This window comes from Mercenaria mercenaria, chromosome 8 (assembly GCF_021730395.1).
Source record: "Mercenaria mercenaria strain notata chromosome 8, MADL_Memer_1, whole genome shotgun sequence".
In the NCBI taxonomy this organism is placed as follows: Eukaryota; Metazoa; Mollusca; class Bivalvia; order Venerida; family Veneridae; genus Mercenaria; species Mercenaria mercenaria.
This window is the reverse complement of record NC_069368.1, coordinates 28,669,231-28,690,756: the sequence shown is the minus strand read 5'-3', so window position 1 is coordinate 28,690,756 and position 21,526 is coordinate 28,669,231. Positions and strand designations below refer to the sequence as shown.

At 35.9% G+C, this 21,526-nt stretch overlaps 1 protein-coding gene across 1 annotated transcript; it reads right to left on the bottom strand.

Moving 5' to 3' along the window:
• Positions 1 to 14,076: 14,076 nt before the first annotated feature.
• On the bottom strand, positions 14,077 to 20,615 carry LOC123562416 (uncharacterized). Its single transcript, XM_053549093.1, has 6 exons — positions 20,549 to 20,615; positions 19,455 to 19,714; positions 18,880 to 19,004; positions 18,403 to 18,512; positions 17,352 to 17,452; positions 14,077 to 16,839 (listed from the first exon to the last, which is right to left on the bottom strand). The coding sequence occupies exons 1-6, from the start codon at positions 20,613 to 20,615 to the stop codon at positions 15,967 to 15,969; spliced, it is 1,536 nt and encodes a 511-aa protein (XP_053405068.1). The 3' UTR covers positions 14,077 to 15,966.
• Positions 20,616 to 21,526: the final 911 nt, after the last annotated feature.

Below are 21,526 nucleotides of genomic sequence, written 5' to 3'. Positions count from 1 at the left end.
ACGTTGTTCATAGTTTCGGCACTAGGTCGTTCCATTCTTGCGAAAGACATGTAAAAGTTATGTCAACGTTTTGTTTGCTTTTTATTTTTGTTTTTCTTTTTTTCAAAGTGACTAAAGTACTCGATTTACCTAAAATTTAGATCTGATGGCAACTCATTCAAATTAACCTTTCTGTATAACCGGATTTCTAAGTGTGTGTTTAATACGGTTCTGTACCGCTTTAGACACTGACATCATCAGCCAGGAACCGCCCGTCGTCAAGTGTTTCGACCCTTTAATCCCAGGACACTCTCTAGGCGGCGGGTCCGTAGTGTTGATCAGGCACTACGAGTCAGTGGTTGGCTTCCAGCTCTTCTCCTCTCTCTTGAGCCACAGCCAGCTGGATGCCCTTTCAGCAGCGAGACTAAGCCTTCCAATGGCCTTCTTCCTCTCTCCTCCTGTGATGCCCATGACGCTGAACCTTCTCCACAAGGACTGTGCTGGTAAGCCTCTCGGCCCAATTTCAACAGGAAAGAGCCATGTCCTCCATCCTCGCTCTCTGCATTGCTCTTGGACCTCTGCGTACTTGGCCCGCTTATGCTCATAAGCCTCTTCCCAGCGAATTTACCCAGGAACTGTTAACTCTATCATCGCCAGACGTTTGACTTTCCTGCACCAGATGACAATGTCTGGTCTCAGATTAGTCTGTACGATGTCAGGGAAGATCAATTTTCCTCTGAGGTCAACTGCCATTTCCCACTTGTCTGATTCATCAAGGAGGGATGTTGTTGCTGCTTTTCTTCTTTGATGCAGTCTGACCTTCCTTGACAAATTGTATCATCTGTGGCTTCTGCTTTGCCCTCTTCCTGGTTCTCTCACGTTCCAAGGTGTCTGCAAGTTCTCCAAGTACGCAGTCATGTCTCCACCTGTATTTGCCTTGGGTAAGCGATGTGGAGCAGGCTGAAAGCACATGCTCCATGGTTCCTACCTTGTCGCACATCGGTGTAAGTTCGAAGGTGACGGAAGCAGGTCATAAACTGATCTTAGCAAGAAATTGAGTCTGACTGGTTCGTATCGCCAGATTTTTGCCCATGTCCGTTTTCTGTCAGTAGTACACCACTTCGTCCAAGTACCTTGGGTACCCATGGAAACTGCTCTTGTCCTTCTTTCTTCCTCCTGTGCCAAGCGTACTTCGTTCTGTATCATCTGCCTCCTTGTGGTGCTGTCCACTGAGCCCCATCTCTGGCTTTTGATGATACCGAGTCCTTGACGACCAACAACAGTAGTTCCGACTATATCCTTATGCTGGAGTCTACGTTCGGCTTGGCTAACTGCCTGGCTTGCAGACCATTTCCGTCCAGTCCGCGTTTCATAACATGAGCTTTTTTTTATACTATCTTAAAAATGCTAAATCAAGAAAAATCATGCCCCAGACGGGAATCGAACCCGGGCCGCCGCGGCAATAAAAACTGCCAGGCGATCCTGACCAATACACCACGGAGGAATATGTACTGATTAAATATGTATCATCATACGTTAGGAAGTTTACCTTCGACATCTCGTAAAAAATAACGCTTTTAAATTTTGAATGGGAAAAAAATCGAAAAATAACTAATTCTAATGTGTTTAACTAACATATAATCTTTTTTCATTACTTTTTTATTTTTTCTTAAAGACATACACCAGGGTGCAGCCATATTAATTATAAAGTAACATATATCCACGGTGTATACCCACATCGGATCCCTCTCTGTGGAAAATAAGAAAAAACGGATCCCTGTCTGTTCGCGCACAGGACACTCTCTGTGCTAAACAATGAACCCCAACGTCAGTCAACTCGGAAAATCATTTTTTTGTCCTAAACACATTTTTGTGCATAAAAACATATGGCACATGGAATGACGTAGCTATATACCATTGCTTTTTATCGTTACATTTGTTTTATCAGTTCACACAAGTCCAAACGAAGATTTAATGTAGACGGAAGGTATTGGCTTGGATGAACATCGTGCGATGTTTATGAAACTTATATACAACTTTCTTAAATATAGCAAATATCTGGTACCTTAGATGTGAAGTCGTTGATCCCATCTTACTTGTAAACACACTTTATGTGGATATTTTCATCATGTTTCCTTAAAACGCCCTATTTTCGATTTCGTTGATGCACGGGATCCCTCTCAGTCGGTGCAATTTTGCCTCACAGGATCCCTTTTGACTATCTGCACCCGGCACTCGAACCCTCTTCGACAAAATTTTCTATCGGAACCGGCACCCTCAACTTCAGTGTTAGAATTTTGAGTATTCTTATTGAAAACAACATCTGTTTCTAAGGGTATAGATCATGTTGTTTTTATTTCCCTCAATATGCTTTTAGATTGAAAATAAATCAGCAATTTCATATAACGTTCATATTTAGATTTTATTATTAAATTTACTGATACCTACGGAAGAGCATTAGTGCCAAGTGTATGTCATTTATTAACTCTAGTTACTAACTCGAAATTTCGAGTTATCAAGTTGAAATTTCGAGTTACTAAGTCGAAATATCGAGTTACTCTGTTAAGACTTCGAATTACTAAGTCGAAATTTCTAGTTACTATCTCGAAATTGCGAGTTACTTATCTTGAAATTTCGAGTTACTAACTACAGTTGTTTACGTTGATGTATAGGTCCTGGCAAAGATTAGGTACCTAGTGTAGTCATTGGGTAGCCCTACAGGGTGATATGGCAGCGTTTGCTCATAGAAAATATCTCTATTTAAACAATGTTTCTTTATTTATTGATTTTGTTGGGTGTAACGTCGCACCGACACAGGCGACTTCTCAGCTTTAATGTTGGAGGAAGACCTCAGGTGCCTAAATCATGCTTAAGTCTGGAAGGTTTCCGACCTAGTTTGAGCCCATATGTCAATGAAATATAGACATACCTAAATGAAAGTGTAATAGTGGGTACCTTGACAGAACTTGATTTTGAGGAGAGGTCATAAAAGGTGACTGGGAAGTATTCAAACTTAGAATAGTTCACTATTTTGACCATGTCTGGAAGATTTTCGACCTAGTTCGAGCCCTTAACACATGAATATATTATACATGTAAATGAGAGTATTTATCCTGGATACAGTTTGAAATCTGGAGTAGCTTTAGATGCTATAGTAGGTCATACATTGATGTATTGTAGTATGTATACAATATATGGATGTGTATACAGATGATTCCACTTTGAAGAGTCAAAAGTCGTCCATTACATTTTTGGCCTTTGACTGACGGACGGACGTTAAAATTTTGCTGATAAAAGGGCAAGATGGTAAATTCGAAATTTCGAGTTAATAAAAAAACGTACCTGGCACTAATGCTTTTCTGTAGATATCATAGTGATACACAAATAACTTTAAACGCGAATTTGTATAATTTGATTTGATAAAAGAGGGGCCATTCATGCATAGCTAGTCTGAAAAGGGTAGCGACACATCTGTGCTTATCAAAACAAACCCCGTTCGCCCGGGCACACAAGACTGTACCGAAAACATCGGTACATACACCGACGCTTGACTTACATATCGGATGCGTGGCGTAATTGAATGTGTGTCGTGGCATTAACTTTGTTTTATTTAGTTCAGTATTGTCAATCTTATTCAGCCTACTGAAAAAAATATAGTGCAGTTACGTTACATTATATGCGTATGCAAAAAAAAATGTTATCATCATCTTTGCATCTGTAAATATGCACTCGATCGTTCTTTAGCGGAAGAATATTGCGCTCCTAAAGTCGTACTATCTATTTTCGCTGCAAAACTTGTGTATAGCTAACAACCTATAATTATTGTTTGCTTATAAATACGAACACCATTTCATAACTCTAACATTAAAGTTAAATTGAGAGGGCACCTGTGCCGATAGAAAAATAATTGTGTCCGAGAGGGTTCCCGTGACGTGTGTAGAGAGTTAAGAGGGATCCTGTGAGGCAAAATTGAGCCGACTGAGAGGGATCCCGTGCATTAAAGAAATCGAAAGTAGAGCGTTTTTAAAGAAATATGATGAAAATATCACATATTGTGTATTTACAAATAAGATAGGATCAACGGCTTCACATCTCAGATACTAGACATTTTGCTATATTGAAGGAAAGTCGTGTATAAGTTTCATAAACATTGCACGATGTTAATCCAAGCCAGTACCTCCGGCTATATTCCATCTTCGTTTGGACTTGTGTCAACTGATAAAACAAATATAACAATAAAAAAGCAATGGTATATAGCTACGCCATTCCGTGGGACATAACGTTTTTATGCCCCAACAAAAATGTGTTTAGAACAAAAAAATTGATTTTCCGAGTTGAGTGACGTTGGAGTTCATTGTTTAGCACAGAGAGTGTCATGTGCGCGAACAGAGAGGGATCCGTTTTCTCATTTGCTATAGAGAGGGATCTGATATGGGTATACACCGTGTATATCGTAACATACGGAAAACTGTAATCCCAGGTTGAATATAGATTTTCTATTTATTCTACTTTCCCTTTCAAGATGTTGATTGGCGATAAGAACGTGACCCTCTATCGCTTGTCTTCAGATCCAGTGTTTTTCCAAAATCCAGTTACTTGCTTGTAGGGGTAACACATGATATTTCGTGCTATAACATCTACAGGATCTTTTTTTGTGCCCGAGTCTGAGGAATTCTGCAGACGCTGCAAACGCGGCACAACACAAAACATTAGGCAACCTTGATCATCAAACTTTAGTTTTACACCCCATTCTCTCTTTCTAAAGATAATTAATTACCATTTTGTCGACCGAGTCCTTGTTTTGTCATACAGATATCAGTAGAACTCTGTAACGTTTTCCAGGAACTCCATAATAGTTTTCAGAAAAAAAAACACGACACGCTATCAGAAGAACTCCGTCCTTCGTGTAACACTTCCTCCCCCGTGACAAAAACAAACAAGATTTACCGCTTTTCAAACACATAATATGTATAAACTAAAATAAATCTAAAATTTGCCGGCAATCGTTCCTTTCCTTTTCTAGTTGTTTTAATCATGCGTTATAGGGCCTTTAAACGTTTTAATTTCTGCATGCAATGCGCATAATATTATTATGAAACCGATGCTTAACAGCAGATAATTTCTTTGTTAACGCATATTTACTCTCCTTTGAAACGCCAATAACAGGTAACCTTATGCTAGAAATGCATTTTTGAATTGTTCAGCTGTGTTATTATGAGGATGTTTTTCTTTCTCTTTTTTTAATTGACAGTACTGTTAGGATGCTCTTGCAAGTTTTGATGTTAGAAAGATGCGGTCTTTCCTTCATTTTTTTTTTTTTTTTTTTTGATCGAACCGTATGTTATCCTACCCGGGCTTGTAATTTCCAGAAAGGTATATGGCATAATTGCGCATTTGGCGTAAATTTACTAATAGCGATGAATAAACAACTGCAGGTTTCATACTAATGAATATTATATCATTTTAGCGTTTGATTGGATGCTACACTTCGGTACGTTTTATCTTGGAACAACTTTTAGTTTGATGTAAATTACAGGTTCCTATTATGTACATGTACTTATTTAAGAAGCTTTAAAATTAAAATAAACACGCAAAATAAACGTATATTTATTAAAAATGCTGAAACAAATTATAACAATTAGACATGTAGTTACTAAAAATGTGGGTATCTTGTTTTGCTGATTTTTTTAGGTATACTATAGTTTTAGTAGTCATTTGTTTGGGAAATAATGTATTACAGGCGTTTGAAATATGAATGATTCAAAACGATTCGTTCCATATAGATTATAAAGACGTGTCTGATAGAATTGTCCGAAACATTTTTAAACTGTTTTTTACACTTGGATATTCACAAGCAGATGTTCAGATTAATGATCTTTAATGACTTTATTTTGCGCTCTTTGTGTTGACGCTGGAGACTATTATTGAAATAAAGAATGAAATTCAATGTGTAACTGTACACACCAGGTTGTTTTCTCTTATAACATATAATATCTTAAGAGAAAATTTTAGTATAGACTTTGTATTTATAGATAAGATCTTAATGTTGTTTAAAGTATAGTGGACGCAACTTGACCCCGATGGTTGACCTTTGCATTATAATACATAATGAGGCACAACCTATTATTGAAAAGGAATGTACGTAAAACACGAGCTGCACGAGAAAAGGAAATATAAATTTATATAAATATAAATTAATGTATCTGAAAGTTTAAACTGATCAAATGTAAGTATATTTACTTTGATACTGCAATGTATACAAACTTATTCAATATAAATATACACGGCTACCCTAAGCACCCCTGATCACTATAATGAAATAATCGATATGAATAATCAGCCTAAGGTCAACCATCGCGGTCAAGTTGCGACTACTATACTCGTATCAAAGGTTAAGGTTAGGATTAGGGTTATTGTTTGTTTTAATTCCTAAAGTTTACAACCTCGTAAACCAAACAATGTAAAATGCTGTTAAAATAAAAACGAACAGGAGCTTAACTGCTTGTTTTTTTTTCCAGATAAATTAATCTAAATGGGTGGCAAGACACCGACATCTGAAAGTAGTTGTTTTGAAAATGTCAAGAGGAACATTTAACGACTGGTTGCTACTTCGAAAAAGAAACCGAAACTTAAACCCTTCGCGCGTATACGTCATAAATCATTTGATTTATAAATATTTCTAATAATTCAATTTCTAAGATTATGAAGCAAAAACAAGCGTATCTTTTCTGATGTAATAAGTCAATGGGATACAGTAAAAAATATGTATAAAATTGCAAATATCTATCAGTTGAATTTAATAGTATCACAGAACCGTCTACAGTCTAAATCATGTAAGGCGTACATATGACACTAATATAACAAACGAATCGGATGTTCTTTCGGGGTTCTTCCTTTATTTTCGATGCCTTTATACGAGTTGAAGAATTGTCAGCAATTGCAACATTGGCGGATGTAACTATATTTTCTATTAAATAAATGCATAAGATCTCAGCGAAATTGTAAAGAAAACATGTTAACCTTTATGGAAAAGGTATTTGTACTTAGAACTACTCACCACAGAAACTATTTGTTACAATCAAAACATTGTTTCAATAATAAGCTATAATCCCTTTCCGAAATGTTATCAATAAAAATTAGAATATAAATTAAAAAGTGTTAGTAAAACATGTCAACTTATTAGTGCAAACATTATTTTATGTTTTATATAATTTCAAAAAACCTTCGTATTTTTTGACTGCCTTTCTTTCCATTAATAAGTCATTAATGCACATTAGTGTGTGTTAAATATCCTAATTCGTAAAATGACAGAGAGCTGTGCATCAAATTTTTATTATTCTACTGTCACTGTCGCTTACGCTAGCCTGCATATTTAAAGCCAATCTCTGACAACGGTGTCATGGAGGGCACTGTTTGGCTTAGAGGCTAGAGCATTGGACTAGCCCCCGAGCGAGCGACCCAGGTTCGAATCTCACCGCAGGCAGATGGTTTTATCGTCATAAAATGCAATGCTCTTTGATTTATTACGGCTAAAAATCGTAAGACTTTAAATACAAAGTCCAGGTTGAACATGGACGCACTGAAATAATATACAATTGAAGCCTATTTCAGTTTGAAATCACCTAACAGTACATCTCGCTACTTTGTAACGTTTTTCTATAACAAACAAACAAGAAAAGGTTATTGTTTCTGATCAATCAATGGCTTGACTTAAATCATGGATAAAGCAGGATTTGCTATAGTTACCCTACAGTAAAACGCATGATTTTGACGTTTCCTTGGTTTCCATTTCCTTAGGTTCCACCTTTTGTTTATTATCAGTTTTAGTACTTTCGACATTTTCAGACTTCGGTTTAGCTGTCTCCTGTTCTTTTGCTTTATCAGTGCCGGTCAATGCTTCTGGTTTACTTGATCCTGATTTTTCTGATTGCTTACTTTCTTCTTTTTCTTTGCTCTGATGACCTTTAACGTCTTCTGCTATTTGGTTGCTCTGATTGCTAGTTGAATTCGCTTCAGATTTTGGTTTACTTGTTTCATTTTCTTTTGCTTTCGCAGTCGCGGATAATGCTTTAGGTTTGTCAGATCCTGGTTTTCAAGATTTATTGCTTTTACCTGTACCGTTCTCTATTGACTGTTTAGGCCCTTCGTCCATTTTATCTGGTATATATATCTTCAATTTTCCGATCAATTCTTCGACTTTTGGTCCATTCCATTTTGTCTGAATGTCTGCGTCGCGGTAGACATTGATGTAAAGCAGTTCCGTGAAAATCATGCTCATTGGACCGTCTGGGGGCCACGTCATTTGTTCTAGTAACAGAGGTATAATCGGTCTCTTCAACGCATCAGCCAGGCTCACTTCTCGTCTACAATTTGCTGACAGGGCGTACTTCGGTGTAACACACGACACAACAACTTTACATCCTCTCATTCCACGATCTATTTTATCGTACAGAGAATCTCCCCCACTCATCTGAAAGATGTCCATCCAAACGGTGTAACCAAGTGAAACCAATCGTTCATACAATGCTTTAACCTGTGGTTGTTTCCCCCACTGGTAGGACAGGAAGATCAGTGGCGAAACATCAGTGCTTGGCTCATTCTGATGAAAATAAAGAAACTATTATATCAATGAATCTATCGCTATTATCATTTTCTTTGTCTATAGTGTAAATTCTCCAAATGTTAAGTTTCCTAATTTATGTAAAGTATTTTGAATATTTTGATGGCTGTGCTTTAACATTAGCGAATGAGCGATCTCAAAGTTGTGGGGAGTGGGGGCGGTTACGGCGGAGCGGGCAGCTAAACCTACCTAGAACATTTATGAACAACAAAAGACGTTCTTCAGAAATCATATCAAATCCCTATCAGTTCTTCTACATGCTCTCTAAGAATAATAATAATAAAGTTATATTTTATTAAGATATTCAGATTTCAATTTGAAATCAACAACAAATAGTTCAATTTAAAATGAACAAAACATCCTATTACAGATTAAGTACACAAAATTGTTTAACATTTAGTGATTAAAGACTTAAATGTTCGAATTGTTTGCAAGTATGAAATATAATTTTTAAAGTTGTAAAGGCAACAATCTAATAAGTGCTTGCAACCTCAAAAACACACATTTCTCTTGTAAAGACAGAGTTGAATTTGTAATATATTATTTTAGTTGCATTAACTAAATACAACAACAACACCACCATTTATTCAATGAATCGTATTTTAACGTTGTTAATATATCATATTTAATGTTAATAAAATGAGCTTTCAACAAATTCAGACCTGGTTTGATCAGTTTCGGATCAGGAACTGCATAAAAGTTCATTTGCATCAACAGTTCCTGGAATTTAGCAATCGGCCAGTACCTCCTCACCATTCCTGTAAGAGAAGCAACCGTATGCCACAGATGTAATATGTTTGGAAAAAAACTATGTATTAACAGCAAATATATCATGTTCGACCGACATGTTTTTACATATATTTGAACAAGAACCACCTAAAATTTAGACTTAAAAAGAAACTTAACACTGCTGTTTTACAAACCCAGTGTAAATGACTATCCCACGTTTAGATTTAAAGTAACATCTATACAGCAATGTTGCCTGTTGATAAAGTTACCTATGCTTGATGTGTTTATTTCATCAAAAACCTCTATTGTAATGACAAAAATAGCAATTAGACATGTCTAACATTCTAATGAAGTGTGACGCTTGTTTACCTCTGAAAGAACCGGATAAATAAATATTCGCTGAAGATTGTTCCCATAGATCCTTTTGGTGGCCAAGCCATCTTTTCCATCAGTAATGGTATAATTGGCTTTCCTAGGTTTACTGATAGGTTTACCTGTATAAACATTAAACACTTTACTACCTTGACAATCCTACTGCGTTTTTTCACTTAAGCAATTAATACCCCTAATAGTTGAAAAATTTCTCTTTTGTAGTTAAGTTTGTATTATCATAAGGATTTATCAAGTCTGTTGGTATTTGGATAATTGTCAGTTTGTAACAGTATTGTAGTTTTCTAATGATGGATACTAATTTGTTCCTTCTTTATAGTTAATGTAGAGGACCCGTAATAACATGATAACGTTTTCATTTCAGTCAATGGGACATTCTTTGGACGTACATATTGTTTCCGGTAAAAACCGGAGAATGCCGAAATCACAAACGGAAAATACATAATTTGCTGACTGCGGGTCTACTAGGTTAACAAACAATGTCTGAAAATGGAGGCAAAGGCCAAATGTCAAAAGTATTCTCGAATGGTATCAAGTGAAAGTTCTACACCCCTGTTGCAGTTAATTAAGATCAGAAGCTGTTGAAATACAGCATCTACTGATACCTTATAAGCGCAGCTCAGCAACTATTGCAGTACAACATAAACTGGTACCATATACTCACATCTAAGCAGCTGTTGCAGTACAACATTTACTGATACCGCATACACACATCTAAGCAGCTGTTGAAGTACAAAATTTACTGATACCACATACACACATCTAAGCAGCTGTTGAAGTACAACATTTACTGATACCACATACACACATCTAAGCAGTGTTGAAGTACAACATTTACTGATACCATATATACACATATAAGCAGCTGTTGAAGTACATTGAAGTACAGCATTTACTGATATCATATATACACATCTAAGCAGCTGTTGCAGTACAACATTTACTGATACCACATACACACATCAAATCAGCTGTTGAAGTACAAAATTTACTGATACCACATACACACATCTAAGCAGCTGTTAAAGTACAACATTTACTGATACCATATATACACATCTAAGCAGCTGTTGAAGTACATTGAAGTACAGCATTTACTGATATCATATATACACATCTAAGCAGCTGTTGCAGTACAACATTTACTGATACCACATACACACATCAAATCAGCTGTTGAAGAATAACATTTACTGGTACCACATACACACATTTAAGCAGCTGTTGAAGTACAACATTTACTGATACCACATACACACATCTAAGCAGCTGTTGCAGTACAGCATTTACTGATACCACATACACACATCTAAGCAGTTGTTGCAGTACATCATTTACTGGTACCACATACACATATCTAAGCAGCTATTGCAGTACAACATTTACTAGTACCACATGCACATCTAAGCAGCTGTTGCAGTACAACATTTACTGGTACCGCATACACACATCTAAGCAGCTGTTGCAGTACAACATTTACTGATACCACATACATACATCTAACAGCTGTTGAAGTACAACATTTACTGGTACCACATACACCTATCCAAGCAGCTGTTGCAGTACAACATTTACTGATACCGCATGTACACATCTAAACGAGCCTGTACCCTTTAAAACTTGCATCTTTCAATAGAATAAGAACAATTTTCAGGTACCAATTCGCTTGGATCGGTATTACACGTGGTCCATCATGTAAGAATCGGCGTTGAGAGTGATATCGGTCTACATTTCTACATTTCGAGATTTTTACTTTCAAATCTAATATCCATCGACATTTGTGCACAACAGACATTCTTCTTTATGTCTGCTTTGATGTAAAAAAAATCACCAGCTAAACCGAAGCGTTTCTTGCCTCTCCAATGGCATCTTTTCAAACAAAACCTTCACCATGTTTCAAAAATAAGGTTGGTCAAGTTTCAAACACGAAATATTCTGTTTAGTAACAGTGGGATAAAAATAGCTTTAAGTATTTGTAATTAAGGCAATATAGCTGGCCACCTGGCGCTTAGATGCAGCTGTGTTATTTTCATTTATGTACACCATACAAAAATCTTGAAAACACTTGTCTGTACCTGAGTGACCTGCAGCAACAACAACAACTACTACTACTGGATATTAACAATGATGTTAACCATCATCTGCTGTTGTCTCTTAATTATTGCCTGCCTTCAGAGGTCAAGGATGGCTTAACAGACAGTCCTTGTAATAACAACTATACAGTCGACACTCCCCTCCACAGTCTTCATGCAAATTGTTATTTCTACAAGTCTGTATGATTCTGTATGATTTGCCATATTACATCACTCGAGTTACATGTGCAACACATCGACTTGCCCTCCTCCTTATTGCTGGATTAGACAAACTCTGGACTGCCTCCAGGTGAAATTTGTGACTGTAAGGTTGAGGACTTCGGTCAACATGCCATTACCTGCAATGCATGTTACCAGTGGACCCACAAGTTAAGTTTTTGGTTGACCATCAAAGATTTCGATCATCTAGCCAAGACTTCAGTGGCATAGTTTTAACTACGCTTTTGTAATACAAAACACTGACACTGAGAAGACATGCTCCACACCAAGTCACTCACTTAGACATGGCGTAAACACAAGCCCCACGTTGGGTTACAATGTTTATAGAAGGACCGTAAATTGGACGCACATGGTGGTGTACTAATGGCGGTGAAGAACAATTTTGAATTCTCTAATGTTACCTCAAGCAGTAATTTGAATTTATCTCCGGAACCCTCCAGCTTCTTAGAAAAGCAGATGGTCATTGGTACAAATTACATCCACCTGATCATGTGGACGATGAATACTTGTCCAGCACCTACGAAGAGATTTCAACACTCAGATCTGCACACAAGAAAGTTGTTAATATTATTATTAATCAAAAAATATTCTACCTACCCATTTACAGTGGAGTTCTTTTTCCAGCGGTGTATATTTTTCCACTATGCGTCAGGATACCCGGTTAACCAGTGTGAAATTGTAGGGAATCTTTGAACATATAACGATCGTTTTCAGACCAGAAGTTGTAATGTAAGCCGTGTTCACTCCTTAACAAAATGTCCAGTTGAATTGCAGGGATAGGCTTCATAACAATAGAAATAAATGGAAAATACTACCTACTCATTTACAGCGAGGTTATTTGTCTTTCGGGCGTTAGGATGGCCGATTATCCGGTGTAAGCCTTTAAGGGAAAATATAAATACTCGGAATAATGTTTTTTTTAAAGAAATGCGAAAACAAGTTATTTGGTATGTAGTCACTAAAATGTGGATATTTGTTTAACATACTCTCTTGTTCTTAGTAGCCCTTTGCCTTGGGATTTAGTATAGTTGTTTGAAATATAAATGTTTCAAAAACAATTCCTTCCAAATAAAATAAAGGAACTTCTCAATTACGTGTTATATGTTTTAAATGCTTTTGCATCAAATATTTTAAGAGATATTAGTGGAAGACTAGACCGTGTAGATAAGTGTCTGATAAAATTGTCCGAAACGTTTATCAAACTGTTTGTTACACTGGAATATTCGCGTGTAGAATTTCAGATTTAGGATCTTCAATGACATTTTGAACGACTAGCTTTTATGTTTCGCTCGAGGTCCTTATTGAAGTAAAGAATGAAATTCAGCATGTAATTATACCAGTTCATGTATGAAATGAAAACCTCTCCAATAAAATATAATGTCTTAAGTTAACGTTCCGGTTATAAAATCTTGAATTTCAGTACAGATTTTGTATTTATAATATAGGGAGTTTATTGTATCGTCTAATAATAGTATAAATTACTCGTATTAAATGTTAAATCTTCAAATACTTCCAGTTACTTATAATAAAAGAAGTTTATAACCTCAACCTCCGAAACAAAACAGTATAAGTTGCTACTTAAATAACAGCATGATCTTAATTGTTGTTCTTTTCCAGATGTAGCAACAGAGTAGTTGTTTTGAAAAGGTAGAGAAAACATTGAACAACTGTATGCTACTTCCAAAGAGAAACCAGAAACGGTTCCAAAACGATTACGTCATAAAGACACCCGTTGAGTTATACATATTTCTAACAATTTCAGTTTCTACTGATTATCAGAATTTTTACGCAAACCAGGCAAAGCTTTTCAAATGCAGCTGTAATAAAAAAACCAGGAGACGGTAAAAATGTAGATATTGATACATTGAACAATAGTATCATAGATCTATTAATTTGCTAAAATACAAATACAAAAATTTATAGTCCCTTAATTTGTTTTAATTCAAACTAAACGGTTACATCATGCAATGCGTACATACATTTGACACTAAGATAGTTAAAACAAACGATTTTCGTTTGGGTTCTTCCTGTATTTTCGATACCTTTGTACGGGTTGAGGATTTGATAGCAATGGCAACAAAGACGGAGGTCTTAGCTAAAAATGCAATTAGCTTTAATCAATATGTGCATGTCACTATCATCATAATAATAATGAACAAATGAAATAGATTCATACAAACAAGTAACACTAAATTCCACTTTGATAAGATTTATTGTTTCGCTGAGCTATGTTAATAATTTTCAACTGATCAAAAAAGTATATCACATAAAAAACAGCTATAAATACAGGAAATGTATTTGGCACAGTACAGCATTAAATGACACATCGTGATCTTAATCGATCGCTACAAGTGTATCCACCGGGATAAAACCGGGAAAAAGTCAGATTTGTAAAATGTTTCTTAATCATAAAAATACAATAAATGATATAATCTTACTTGTCGCACAAATTAGAAATAAACTAGTATATGGATCTAGTTTCGGAAAACCGACCAACATTTTATCCGCATGACACTCTTTTGGAGTGTTTCTTTCCATCTGACCAAGACCGTTTTCGTTTTCAATCTCATTTTTGTATGCCCCCACACATTTATGTGAGGGGCATGTAGCGTTGCTGCTGTCCGTACGTACGTCCGTCCGAAATCTTGTGTCCAACTCCTCCCACACTATTTAGCCTGATTTGCTTCAGAATTTCACAAATCAACAAGCTTGATGTGTAGTTCACCGTAAAGGAAGGACTTTTTCTGTGATTATTTTTACCTTGATAGTTTTTGCTATATAGAATCTAGAGAAAAAAATGTGTGCCCAACTCCTCCTAGACTATTAGCCTGATTTGCTTCGAAGTTTTACAGATGAACAAGCTTGAGGTGTAGATTACCATAAAGGAAGGAATGTTTTCTGTAAATATTTTAATGCAATTATGACCCTTTGATAGTTTTTGCCGTATAGAGGATTGCACAGTATGTTAAGAATTCTTTCAATAGCTAGCCTATTTAGCACTATCCAAAAGCAATGCAAGACGTTAGGCTGATAATTTAATACTTATGATAAGACAAAGTTAAACACTAGCGCAAAATCAACAAATGATTAAATCATATACTAGGAATATCACTAAAAGCTACGAAACACACTCTTCAGCTGTAACTATATTTTCTATTAAGTACATGCATAAGATCTCAGCGAAATTGTAAAGAAAGCATGTTAACATTTATGGGGAAAAAATATAAGTATTTCTACTTAGAACCACTAACCACAGGAACTAGTACTTACAATAAAAAAAATCAACAATAAGCTATAATAATCCTTTTTGGAATGTTATCAATAAAAATTAGAATATAAATTAAAAAAAGGTAACATGTCAACTTATTAGTGCAAACATTATTTAATGTTTTATATAATTTCAAAAATATTCCTTTTTTAACTGCTTTTCTCTCCATTTATAAGTCATTTATGCAAAATAGTGCATGTTAAATATCCTAATTCATAAAATGAAAGAGAGCTGCGGATCAAATTTTTATTATTCTGCTGTTACTGTCGCTTACGCTAGCCTGCACATTAAAAGCCAATCTCTAACAACAGCGTCAGGGAGTCCACTCTTTCGCTCAGAGGTTAGAGCATTTGACTAGTCCCGGAGCGACCCGGGTTCGGATCTCATCGCAGGCAGATGGTTTTATCGTCATAAAATGCTATGCTCTTTGATTTGTTACGGCTAAAAGTCGTAAGACTATATATACAAAGTCCAGGTATTGTACATGAATGCACTGAATTAATATACAATTGAAGTCTATTTCAGTTAGAAATCACATAAAAGTACATATTCCTACCTTGTAGCCTTTTTCTATTACAAACAAACGGGAAAAGTTTATTATTTCTGATCAATCAATGGTTTGACTTAGGCTTTAAATCATGGATAAAGCAGGTTTTACTATAATTCTCCTACAGTAAAACGCATGATTTTGACGTTTTCTTGGTTTCCGTTTCCTTAGGTTCCTCCTTTTGTTTATTGTCAGTTTTAGTACTTTCGACATTTTCAGACTGCGTGGCAGATTTTTCAGCTTTCGGTTTAGCTGTCTCCTGTTCTTTTGCTTTTTCAGTGCTGGTTAATGCTTCTGGTTTACCTGATCCTGATTTTTCTGATTGCTTACTTTCTTCTTTTTCTTTGCTCTGATGACCTTTAACGTCTTCTGCTATTTTGTTGCTCTGATTGCTAGTTGAATTCGCTTCAGATTTTGGTTTACTTGTTTCATTTTCCTTTGCTTTCGCAGTCGCGGATAATGCTTTAGGTTTGTCAGATCCTGGTTTTCCAGATTCATTGCTTTTACCTGTACCGTTCTCTTTTGGTTGTTTAAGCCCTTCGTCCATTTTATCTTGTATATATATCTTCAATTTTCCGATCAATTCTTCGACTTTTGGTCCATTCCATTTCGTCTGAATGTCTGCGTCGCGGTAGACATTGATGTAAAGCAGTTCCGTGAAAATCATGCTCATTGGACCGTCTGGGGGCCAAGTCATTTGTTCTAGTAACAGAGGTATAATTGGTCTCTTCAACGCATCAGCCAGGCTCACTTCTCGTCTACAATTTGCTGACAGGGCGTACTTCGGTGTAACACACGACACAACAACTTTACATCCTCTCATTCCACGATCTATTTTATCGTACAGAGAATCTCCCCCACCCATCTGAAAGATGTCCATCCAAACGGTGTAACCAAGGGAAACCAATCGTTCATACAATGCTTTAACCTGTGGTTGTCTCCCCCACTGGTAGGACAGGAAGATCAGTGGCGAAACATCAGTGCTTGGCTCATTCTGATGAAAATAAAGAAAATATTATATCAATGAATCTATCGCCATTATCATTTTCTTTGTCTGTGGTGTAAATTCTACAAATGTTAAGTTTCCTAATTTATGTAAAGTATTTTGAATATTTTGATGGATGTGCTTTTACATTAGCGAATGAGCGATCTCAAAGTTGTGGGGAGTGGGGGCGGTTACGGCGGAGCGGCCAGCTAAACCTACCTAGAACATTTCTGAACAACAAAAGACGTTCTTCAGAAATCATATCAAATCCCTATCAGTTCTTCTACATGCTCTCTAAAACTGAACAGTTTTTCTTTACCTACTGTTGTTTCTAAGAAAAATAAGTAGCATATGGTTGCACCCCACCAGCAAACCCTAACCCTAACCCCCACCCTGGCCCTCCATTCTCTACGCCTATGTTTAAATTTCCTCTTGTTTATTCATTAATTATACTTATCAGTAAACTTGACTGCAAAAGGACTTCCGTTAAAACAACAATTTACATCGGTAACGTTTATTACCGTGTCTGCTTTGTTGCCCGTTGTGTTCTTAGTACCGCTGGCATTTTTGTTTTTGTCAATTTTGATATCTTCTACAATTGGATTCCACCAATTCGAATATACTGAAATGAATAAAAACCCATTACGATAGAGACTTAGAAGAAATGATAATAAAAGTAATAATAATAAACACGGTTTAACGAGGGAACACATTTGAAGAAGCCAGTCTTCCGTGAGGTGTTAAACAATTGCATACATTCACAAAAAAATATATTACGAAAATAAACAATTTATCACTAAGAAAAGAATTTATCTCAAGAGCTGCTAGCTACCAGAAAATGTGCGCCATTGTAGGCGTAAGGTAAGGTTTTCACGGAAATAGCATTTTGTATGTACTTTTGAAGGGTGTTTCAAATAGTCAAACCTGAGTAATTTAACTAAATGTTTTTAACCAAATCTTAGAAAGTAATATCACAGGTTTCGTGTTTATTATTTATTATTTAAACCATGGAAATAGCTGTTTTAATTGACCTATTACTTGAATTACTTATGAATATGATTAAAGTAATTTAATTCAGTTGATATAATAGTGCAGCCTATTGAGGAGGCTGCGCTTTTGGTGCGTGGCATTCCCTGTTTGATATTTCTCTTTGTTTTTTTTTTTTGAAAGAAAGCTGCATTCCTCAATTTGATAAATAATAATAATAATAATAATAAAGTTATATCTTATTAAGATATTCATATTTCAATTTGAAATCAACAACAAATCGTTCAATTTAAAATGAACAAAACATCCTATGACAGATTAAGTACACAAAATTGTTTAACATTTAGTGATTAAAGACTTAAATGTTCGAATTGTTTGTAAGTATGAAATATAATTTTTAAAGTGCTTGCAACATCAAAAACACACATTTCTCTTATAAAGACAGAGTTGAATTTGTAATACATTTTTTTAGTTGCATTAACTAAATACAACAACAACACCACCAATTATTCAATGAATCGTATTTTAACGTTGTTAATATATCATATTTAATGTTAATAAAATGAGCTTTCAACAAATTCAGACCTGGTTTGATCAGTTTCGGATCAGGAACTGCATAAAAGTTCATTTGCATCAACAGTTCCTGGAATTTAGCAATCGGCCAGTACCTCTGGTCATCTGTTTCCTCACCATTCCTGTAAGAGAAGCAACCGTATGCCACAAATGTCATATGTTTGGGGAAAAAATAAACTATGTATTAACAGCAAATATACTAGTATCATGTTCGACCGACATGTTTTTATATATATTTCAACAAGAACCAACTAAAATTTAGACTTAAAAAGAAACTTAACACCGCTGTTTTAAAAACACAATGAAAATGACTATCTAACCTAAACTGTTCCCACGTTTAGATTTAAAGTAACATCTATACAGCAATGTTGCCTGTTGATAAAGTTACCTATGTTTGATGTGTTTATTTCATCAAAAAAAAAATATTGTAATAACAAAAATAGCAATTAGACATGTCTAACATTCTAATGAAAAGTGACGCTTGTTTACCTCTGAAAGAACCGGATAAATAAATATTCGCTGAAGATCGGTCCCATAGATCCTTTTGGTGGCCAAGCCATCTTTTCCATCAGTAATGGTATAATTGGCTTTCCTAGGTTTACTGATAGGTTTACCTGTATATACATTAAACACTTTACTACTATGACACTACTTACTGCGATTTATTTTAAAAATTAAGCAATAAATACCCCCAATAGTTGAAAAATTTCTCTTTTGTAGTTAAGTTTGTATAATTATAAGGATTTATAAAGTCTGTTGGTATTTGGATAATTGTCAGTTTGTAACAGTATTGTAGTTTTCTAATGATAGATACTAATTTGTTCCTTCTTTATAGTTAATGTAGAGGACCCGTAATAACATGATAACGTTTTCATTTCAGTCAATGGGACATTCTTTGGACGTACATATTGTTTCCGGTAAAAACCGGAGAATGCCGAAATCACAAACGGAAAATACATAATTTGTTGATTGCGGGTCTACTAGGTTAACAAACAATGTCTGAAAATGGAGGCAAAGGCCAAATGTCAAAAGTATTCTCGGATGGTATCAAATGAAAGTTCTACCTCCCTGTTGCAGTTTGGTGACTGTGCATATTTCTCCGTCGTGCAACAAATGATAACTTTAGCAGCTCTGATACCACTGTCAATTTTGTTGAATAGTTTGTCACCACCGCCCATCTGACCAATATCCATCCAACATTCATACCCCGCCATATTTAAATGTTGCTTCAAGAGTTTCACCTCATTTTGAACTCCCCACTGATAGCTGAGAAATATCGGGGGAGGTGAAGGGTATTCAAATTCTTCATCTTCCACAACATCTTCTGCAATATAAATTCAAGATTTAAAATTAAGATCAGAAGCTGTTGAAATACAGCATCTACTGATACCTTATAAGCGCATCTCAGCAACTATTGCAGTACAGCATAAACTGGTACCATATACTCACATCTAAGCAGTTGTTGCAGTACAACATTTACTGATACCGCATACACACATCTAAGCAGCTGTTGCAGTACAACATTTACTGATACCGCATACACACATCTAAGCAGCTGTTGAAGTACAACATTTACTGATGCCACATACACACATCTAAGCAGCTGTTGAAGTACAACATTTACTGACACCATATATACACATCTAAGCAGCTGTTGAAGTACATTGAAGTACAGCATTTACTGATACCATATATACACATCTAAGCAGCTGTTGCAGTACAACATTTACTGATACCACATACACACATCAAAGCAGCTGTTGAAGAACAACATTTACTGGTACCACATACACACATTTAAGCAGCTGTTGAAGTACAACATTTACTGATACCATATACATACATCTAAGCAGTTGTTGCAGTACAGCATTTACTGGTACCACATACACACATCTAAGCAGTTGTTGCAGTACAGCATTTACTGGTACCACATACACATATCTAAGCAGCTATTGCAGTACAACATTTACTGGTACCACATACACATCTAAGCAGCTGTTGCAGTACAACATTTACTGGTACCGCATACACACATCTAAGCAGCTGTTACAGTACAATATTTACTGATACCACATAATACATCTAACAGCTGTTGAAGTACAACATTTACTGATACCGCATACACACATCTAAGCAGCTGTTGCAGTACAACATTTACTGGTACCGCATACACCTATCCAAGCAGCTGTTGCAGTACAACATTTACTGATACCGCATGTACACATCTAAACGAGCCTGTACCCTTTAAAACCTGTATCTTTCAATGGAATAAGAACAATTTTCAGGTACCAATTCGCTTGGATCGGTATTACACGTGGTTCATTTTCCCATCATGTAAGAATCGGCGTTGAGAGTGATATCGGTCTACATTTCTACATTTCGAGATTTTTACTTTCAAATCTAATATCCATCGACATTTGTGCACAGCAGACATTCTTCTTTATGTCTGCTTTGATGTAAAAATAATCACCATCTAAACCGAAGCGTTTCTTGCCTCTCCAATGGCATCTTTTCAAACAAAACCTTCACCATGTTTCAAAAATAAGGTTGGTCAAGTTTCAAACACGAAATATTCTGTAACAGTGGGGTAAAAATAGCTTTAAGTATTTGTAATTAAGGCAATATAGCTGGCCACCTGGCGCTTAGATGCAGCTGTGTTATTTTCATTTATGTACACCATACAAAAATCTTGAAAACACTTGTCTGTACCTGAGTGACCTACAACAACAACAACTACTACTACTGGATGTTAACAATGATGTTTACCATCATCTGCTGTTGTCACTTAATTATTGCCTGCCTTCAGAGGTCAAGGATGGCTTAACAGACAATCCCTTTAATAGCAACTTTACAGTCGACACTCCCCTTTGTTATTTCTACAAGTCTGTATGATTCTGTATGATTTGCCATATTACATCACTCGAGTTACATGTGCAACACATCGACTTGCCCTCCTCCTTATTGCTGTATTAGACTCACACTCTGGACTGCCTCCAGGTGAAATTTGTGACTGTAAGGTTGAGGACTTCGGTCAACGTGCCATTACCTGCAATGCATGTTACCAGTGGACCCAAAAGTTAAGTTTTTGGTTGACCACCAAAGATTTCGATCATCTAGCCAAGACTTCAGTGACATA

Bases quoted from the DNA above. Each gene is read 5' to 3' on its own strand.
- LOC123562416 (XM_053549093.1), bottom strand. From the start codon at position 20,615: ATGTGTACATGCGGTATCAGTAAATGTTGTACTGCAACAGCTGCTTGG. The intron at 19,715-20,548 runs GTAAATGTTGTA...TTTATATTGCAG, and splicing joins GATAGGTGTATGCGGTACCA to AAGATGTTGTGGAAGATGAA. The intron at 16,840-17,351 runs GTAATAAACGTT...TATTTTCATCAG, and splicing joins CGGGCAACAAAGCAGACACG to AATGAGCCAAGCACTGATGT.